Source organism: Quercus suber, unplaced genomic scaffold, assembly GCF_002906115.3.
Source record: "Quercus suber isolate HL8 unplaced genomic scaffold, Cork oak 2.0 scaffold_301, whole genome shotgun sequence".
In the NCBI taxonomy this organism is placed as follows: Eukaryota; Viridiplantae; Streptophyta; class Magnoliopsida; order Fagales; family Fagaceae; genus Quercus; species Quercus suber.
In genome coordinates this window covers 867,407-875,674 of record NW_027069757.1, presented here as the reverse complement: position 1 = coordinate 875,674, position 8,268 = coordinate 867,407, and the positions used below count along the sequence as shown (strand labels likewise).

The following is an 8,268-nucleotide window of genomic DNA, read 5'->3' as shown; positions in this document are numbered from 1 at the left end:
GCTTTTAGTGACGACGACGATGATGATGGATTTAGTATGGGAAAGGTGAAGTTATTAGCACTATGATCGGTACTGATAAAGGGCTTTCCAGAGGCTCTTACTACACTATGCTGCCCCTGCATTTGTAAAGGAAAAAAACTTGGTGTGTTGACCCACATATTATCTGACCTGGTTTTATGGGGGGTCTGCCTTTTGGGATTCATAGCAGTTGTACTACTACTGTGACAATGTTTGTGCGATAATGATGGTGTTGGTGTTGGTGCTGGCAGATGGGCTTTTTCTTGGACTTGAACAGATTTTTTCCCTGTACAAGGGCATTTTCTGCAGAAAAGCCATCTACTACTAGTTTTTTTCTGAGCATTGCGCATGGAAACTGGAATTGCACAGGGAGGATTGGACAAGAGACCAGTCTTGCTGTTCCAACTAGCTTCGGATGAAGCTGTTGGAGTTGCCGCGGCACGAGCCATGTAGGTTCTGGCATTAATATAGCCATCCACAGAGGATGAAGCTGAAGAGAATCTGCTGGGAACGGCAGAGAGATCAAATCGCTCCGAATTACGTTCCAGATTCATAGCATTGACATTTTTCACAGCGGAAACTCTGCTATTGTAGCTTACTTTCTCAGCCTCTATGTTACTTGATTCATTGAAGTACTTACGGGCATCGAAAATGTCAATCTCGTCAACTATGGTGCACCCATCAACTGCATGGTCACCAATTTTAACGGCTTCATCTGATCTACTATAAGAGCACACAGATAAATCCTCGTCTCTTGAACGGGATGTTTTTTGAGATAACCTACCATTAGAGGCTTCCATAACTGTTGCTTTTTCCATCATCCCTGGCACTCCTCTATTTCGTGAAAATTATTAGAAAAAGAAAAAAAACAGACGGTTTATAATATGATACTAAACTTCATACTGGTGGTGTATATATACTATGGTTGGAAACAACTTTGTCGGTCAATCATGAAGGGACTAGGGAGTAAAATGCAAGATGTTCTTCAAAAGGAAAAGAAAAGAAATAGAAAAGAAACGCCCTTAAAAGAAACAGCTTCTTTAATATGTGTGTGTTAGAAATACTTAGTATTTTTAAAACATATATAATAATAATAATAATTTATTTTATATATTTTTAAAAGTTGAAGGATAGTATTTATTGTTGTTACACTCCAGTTGAACCACATCAGCGTCCACGTCATTATCTTTTCATTCCTTTTTCCTAATTTTTCTATAATTGTTTTGAACATTTATTTTTTTTAATATTTACACTTCTCTAACCTTTTTCCCCCCTTACCTTTTCATCTCTCCCCTACTTCTCTAACTTTCTCCATTTCTTACCTTTTCATCTCTCCACTACTTCTCTAACTTTCTCCATTTCTTACCTTTTCATCTCCCTCTAAATTAATATCATTCTTCTTCTTTCTCTTCATCTTCTTTTATTTATGTCTTTTCTTATTTACACTCTCTTACAATAAATTTGTCACAATTTCTCCCATTCTATGCATAGTTTTCTCTCACAACAAAAAGGTTGTCTCTCTCTCTCTCTCTCTCTCTCTCTCTCTCTCTCTCTCTCAAAATATTTTGGTAGATTTTTTTTTCTTGCATATCTGCTTTAGGTTGATAATTTTTTATATTCTTTAAAACTCTACTTTGGGTTAATGCAATTTAGTTTTGTTTTAAATTTTTTTTTTTGTTATCTTTAATTGTTAAATGTTATTCCATTGTGTTATAAAGAATTAAATATAGCATATAAAAATATAATATTATTCTATTACATAGTATGATTTGGATAATTTGGTATTCATTGTAAATTGATATTTCTTCTATTACATAGCATGATTTTTTATAGTGCTCAATTTAGATGTTAAACTATGTGACTTTACTAATTTTTGTTTATTCTTTAATCCTTTGCGGTGAACAAAGTACTCTTAATAGTTGTATTAGAAGTACACTACAATGTCATTTATTTAGGAAAAAAGCAAAAGATAATCAAACGAAAATAATCAGATGGGTGACAAATTTTAGCTTTTGCAATTTTATTTAATTATTATTATTATTTTATAACAATGCATATATAGAAATTTAAGTCTTAGATTTTGCTAATAATTGTTTATTTGATAATATGTTCTGGGTGGATGAAATTACAAAAAATTGTTTTATTAATTGGTCCAATTAATCATTGTTAAGTTTTATTAATTTTCTTAGTTACATTTTTCGGTGTTTTGGATTGTAGGTAGAAAAAAATAAGGTTTGAGAAAGTTTGTTTAAAACTAAAAGAGCAATTTTTAAATTTTATATTCTATTTAATGATTCACAAAATGTTATAAATAAATTTTATTAAAAAAAGAATATTTCTGTTAACTAGCCTTTTGAATTTCTAAGAAAAATTGTATTTTATTCATTTTGGTACGACAAAATTTATATATATGATTTATGATTATTCTTATATTACATTTATGATTGTTACTATAATAAATAAAAATATGATTACAAAATACATTACTCTTTATTAAATTAGTTTAAATTGTAAAAAAAAAAAATAATAATAATAATAATAATAAAACCACCTGTGGGGACAATTTTTGCTTTAAGGCCAAGGGCTAGACCGGTTGGAGCCTTAGGCAATTTTTGCTTGTCCCACATTGGAAAGAATACCTCCCTCTTTGCTACTGGTATTCTTCAACTATTGGCTCATCCCCTATAAGGTGCAAAGAGGGAGGTATTCTTTCCAATGTGGGACAAGCAAAAATTGCCTAAGGCTCCAACCAGTCTAGCTCTTGGCCTTGAAGCAAAAATTGTCCCCACACCACCATAAAATAATTATCACGCGCAAGTGGCTGTGCCAAGTGGCCACTCTCACTAATTAGTAAATTAATTTTATATTATTTGTTATGATATATTTTTTCAAATTAAGGGATGATATTTAACAACAATTTAATTTAGGTAAAACTTTACCATTTAAATTTCAACATATTTAAATTTTATTCAAACTAAAATCTATTATAAAAATTAAACTTAAATCCTGAACATCAACCCACTTTTTTTTTTTTTTTTTTAAAACCCCCACGTTTTGCCTTTTACTCCATTTAAAAGTCTATCATCAATATTTTAAGACCAAATAATTAGTAAATTAATTTTATATTATTTTTTATGATATATTTCATCAAATTAAGGGATAATATTTACAAATTGTTTAATTTAGATAAAACTTTATCATTTAAATTTCAACAAATTTAAATTCTATTCAAACTAAAAATCTATTATAAAAAATTGTTAAACTTAAATATTTCAACAAATTTAAATTCTATTCAAACTAAAAATCTATTATAAAAAAATCTAAACTTAAATCCTAGACAACAACACATGTTTTCATTCTTAAAAAAAAAAAAAACCACATTTTGACTTCTACTTCAACTAAAAGTCTATTATCAACATTTTAAGAACAACTAATTAGTAAATTAATTTTATATTATTTATTATGATATATTTCTTTAAATTAAGGGATATCATCTAATAAATATTTAATTTAAGTAAAACTAAAAGTCTATAATCAAAATTTTCTAAATTTAAATCCCACACAACTCACATTTTTGTTTTTGTTTTTGTTTTTTTTCCTTAAGTTGCATCCAGTATTAAATTAACTTTATTTAGGATATTAAACTACAAGACTCTTGACTAAGGGATAAGATTTAACAATAATTTAATTTAGATAAAATTTTATCATTTAAGTTTTAGAAAAATTTAAATTCTACTCCAACTAATACTCTATTATTAAAATTTTCATATGTATATATTAAGCCATGGCTTTTCAATATTATCTTTCTTAAGCATTAAAGTCAGCACTATAATTAAATCCCGCACAACACACCCCATGTTGTTGTATTTTTTTTTTTTTTTTACTTTTTTTTTCCCAAGATGCAACTTACGCTTGTATTTTAATTTAATAAATTCATGATACTTATTGTTCTTTACTTTTAAATTTGCGTGCAAGATATTATGTCAAATGAAGTTTTATATAAAGAAGCAAAACAATAAGTTAAATTTCAAACTCTAAACAATTAGAACTTAAAGCAATTTTTTTATTAAAATTATTTACTTATTTTATAATGTATTATTACTATTTATTTAATAATTTTGTTTAAATTTTTTTTAAATTTTGCTTTTATATATATGGAGATAGGATTAAATTACACTTGAGGTAATTTAAAGCAATGTTACTTCACTCATTATTTTTTTAATTGAATACAAAATTTGGAAAACCAACCGTTGGATTACTTTTTTTTCTTATAATCTCAATGCTTGCAAAATTTCAAAAGATAATTTGAGATCACTAACCATTTTATCTATAAATGTTTAAATTCCAAGTTTTTTGTATTATAAAATTATGCATAAAAAATAAGTTTATATATTACATTATAAATAACATCCTATCCTTATGAAATTTGGCATGCGTGTTAAGAACAAAATGAATATGTAATCCTACGGTAAAATTCTCAAAATACTAATCTCGTATAAAATTATTAATAATTAAGTGATGTAATACTATTTAAAGTTATACAAAACGTAACTTAATCTACGTTGTAGGAAGGAGAGCTAAAAAAAAATTCCTCCAACCATATCAATTTTGGTACTTAAAATCAACAAAGGAAGAAGAAATTACTGAAGACAAATTGATAAATTCATATGAATTTGCTTATGTTGATGAAACAAATTATGCAGCACAAAGTTTAGTTCATTTGTCATAGACCAAAAGAATTAAAGGTACAAACCTTTAAAAAATTCACGGTGACAAACAGTAGAAGGCAAGACAAGTATCAATTGGCTACATGCCAACAGCAGAACATGTCAACATAAGATTTTCTAGAAAACAGGGCCTTACGATTTATCTCTTATGGCTGATGACATCGAAGTGCTACGTTAGATTGATGAAAATTAAAGCCCTATCACTTTGATCACTTTGCCATAAACATAAATATCATAAACTCATCAACCAGATGGCAAGGTAAGATTGGAACACGCAATGCAATCAGTAAAAGAACAGTTACATATAGACGCATGTACCATTGTCAGGACATTTAAATCCATATTCTTATTTTGTTTTCTTCTTAACTTTGTACATGCAGCAAACAAAGTTAATTAGTCAGATAACACTTTAAGAATTATTATACTTTAAGGCCTGTTTAGATACCATTTATTACTGAAAACTGTAAACACTGTAGTAAAATAATTTTTAAATGTATGCACAGTGTCATGAAACCAAGTTTTAATAAAAATTTTGTTGAAAAAAAGTACTTTTTGAGTCCTGTAAACAGTACACTAGACCCATCATCCAAAAACACACGGCTGGAAAATGCGCTTCCCAAACAGGCACTTAGAACACCTAAGCATTAACAAGTTATTCCTTTTTGGTTATCTTCTTATACTCTATTCTTCTTATATGTAGAGTATCATTCTTTTGTAAAGAACAACGAATAATAGAGTAAAACTCTTTTCAAATTTTTTTTTTCCTTAAAAAATTATATAAAACAAACTTGTTCTACAAACATGACTTGTACAATCTAATTAAACTCGGCAACTCTTGCCAAGGAAGTCACATCCGTCATAGACTTCCAACCCTGGCTGGTCCAGTTGCTCTTCTTTAAAACAAGCACAGCGCTTACTCATCTTCCCAGTCAAAGCAATTTCCAAAGGCCTCTGAACTAACCTTGGGACGCCATCATCACACCAAACCTGACCAAAACAATCAACACGTATGATATTGCTCAATTAACATCAAAATGCCTGTTTAATCATTATAAAAGATTTGATTCAATTCTCATTCTCTATTATGTGCCCAAGTTTCCTTAACTACAGCTTTGTATGTAACAAGGTGGATGGTAAGTCCACTACCTGCCATGCACTCATGCGCAGGCAGACTCTTCTTTAAACAAGCTTCTACCAAATGAAGTTGAATCCCTAGTAAGTTATGGAAACTGGGATGGAGATCCCAACAGCTGGAATAGCACTAACACATGGTTTTCAAGTAATGAAAAGATACCTCTCCACCATCTCCCTGGCTCCACCTTGAATTGCAACTGGGTTGTTTAGCTTCTTCTTTCTTTTGTTTCTCCAAAAGCTGTGCACCTCTTGCAGCCTTCACTTCAACTCCTTTCAAATATTTTGTGAAATTTCCTTGGCTATCATAGTAACGACCAACTAGCTTGCCAACAAATCTGACAATCAGGAGTAACACTAAAAGCATTATGCTTGTACATTGAAATTTTCATGTCAACTCTGAAAGCATTATGCTTGTTCATTGAATTTTTTTTCTTTTAAGAGATCCATGGAAGCATGTCAAACTCAAAACTCGGAATATGAAGATGTATTAGTTTAAGAAAAAGAGAGCCATATTAAGTTTTGCAACCAGATGTCCACAGCAACAATTACAGGAACTGACAGTGAGTAAAAAAAACAGCATCAAATTTACATCAACATCAGCAAATTAGGTGTCTAGTTAATTTAGCAAAATGTCTTCAAAAGGATAAATTAGGCATAAGTCAAAATCCAAAAGTAAATATTAGAAAATTTATAGTAATTTTCCGTTACCCTTTGCTTCCAAGCAATGAAGCCTTTTTCCAGATTACATAAGATTTTGAGATAACCATTAGTCCAAAATGATATTAGATCCTCATCAGTATAAAAGGTCTGTTTGGGCCATTTGTGCTTTATAATACATATATTAAAAATTATTTATTAATTAGGATTAAGGATTGACTAAAAGTATTTGGGGATATGGGCTTTTTAAATCTTTTATTTGTAAGATACGAGTTCCATGCTTTGAGTGCAACTCGTCTGTGTCTTGAAGAGACAACTTCCACTGAAAACATGAAATTCATCTCTTGAAGAATCGAGTTCAATCATTGAACTCGTCTCTCCAACAGATAAGATTCAAAAATAGCTCTTTCCCAGAACAACTTTAAAACATTGCTATTTTGCCAAATATTTGTTTTAAAAAAAAAAAATTTATTAGGCCATCTTTTCATTACAGTCCCCAGAATATCTACTTGTTTCAGTTTCTCTTTAGGTCTTCATTTCAAGTTAAGATACTCTATGCAATGTATACTTATAGCTTGACGAGTTATGTTATGGTGGACTTCTGGCTTTGTTTTCCTTTGTAAGCTCTAAAGTTCTAATAGTTTTGAGTTTTCAGTTTGGGTGCAACAAATTTTGTTATTTAAGATGCTCACTTATGTATCGTGTTATTCAGATGTAATCCTTTGTATTTTATTTTTATTTCCTTTATAAGCTCTAAAGTTCTAATAGTTTTGAGTTTTCAGTTTGGGTGCAACAAATTTTGTTATTTAAGATGCTCACTTATGTATCGTGTTATTCAGATGTAATCCTTTATAGTTTATTTTTATTTCCTTTATAAGCTCTTGTATTTTGGTTTGTTAGTTGCTGGGATTTTGTCCCTGATCTGCATATTTGGGTAGTCAATCTTGGCTGTGTGGTTTAGATATTGTTTGTCTAGTTGTTGTTGGGAGTTGTTTGCCCTGTTGTAGCATTTAACTGTTGTGGCTGGATTTCCAGCTTGTTGCTTAATAAAATCCACTTGATTATCATTATAAAAAAAAGTAGAAAAAAAGAGCTTCTCCAATAACCCTTTATATGAATTTTGGATCTTGAACTAACCACAAGTGTAATCCATTTCTTATTCATTCAAATTTTCTTTGAACCATAATAATGTCTCACTTAGGATGAAGCACATGACAGGCTTGCACGCACCAAACATGCTCCAATGATGTGTAACAATGGAGAGACAGTAACATGGTTTCCACAATTTTAGGAAGTCATCTTGAAAATCCATTTTCCAAAATTTTACAATAACATGACCAAGGTATGACACTTTTTGAAAAGGTGAAAGTTGGGTGTTCGAAGATTTATATATATCATTAATCACATTCATTAATAAAAAGTAAAAAAAAAATGTTTCAGAGCTGCATGATAAATCTTTAATTAGAGAGGTTTCCTGAAGTTTCAGGTGCAGGCCACTAACAAAAAGCAAAATTCACTATAGGAAGATTTTTATTCTATGAGGGAAGAGTTATAACATGATGGAGAATTTCCAAATTTCAACTTACTAGAATGAAAAAGACAACTGATCAATGTAACTCACGTGTAGCTTCTGAAATAGAAATCCCGCCATTCAACAACACTCTTCACCTACAAATATAATATAATTCAATTATATGTGGAACTTGTTAAAGCTGTATTGAAATTGGTTATA

At 29.9% G+C, this 8,268-nt stretch overlaps 1 protein-coding gene across 1 annotated transcript; it reads right to left on the bottom strand.

The window, feature by feature from the left end:
• Positions 1-12: 12 nt before the first annotated feature.
• LOC136071309 (protein PHYTOCHROME KINASE SUBSTRATE 4-like) lies at positions 13-1,029 on the bottom strand (the record flags this gene model as incomplete). Its single annotated transcript, XM_065782410.1, has 1 exon — positions 13-1,029. A coding segment is annotated over exon 1 (827 nt), but the record flags the coding sequence as incomplete, so codon positions are not given.
• Between the last annotated feature and the right edge of the window lie 7,239 nt (positions 1,030-8,268).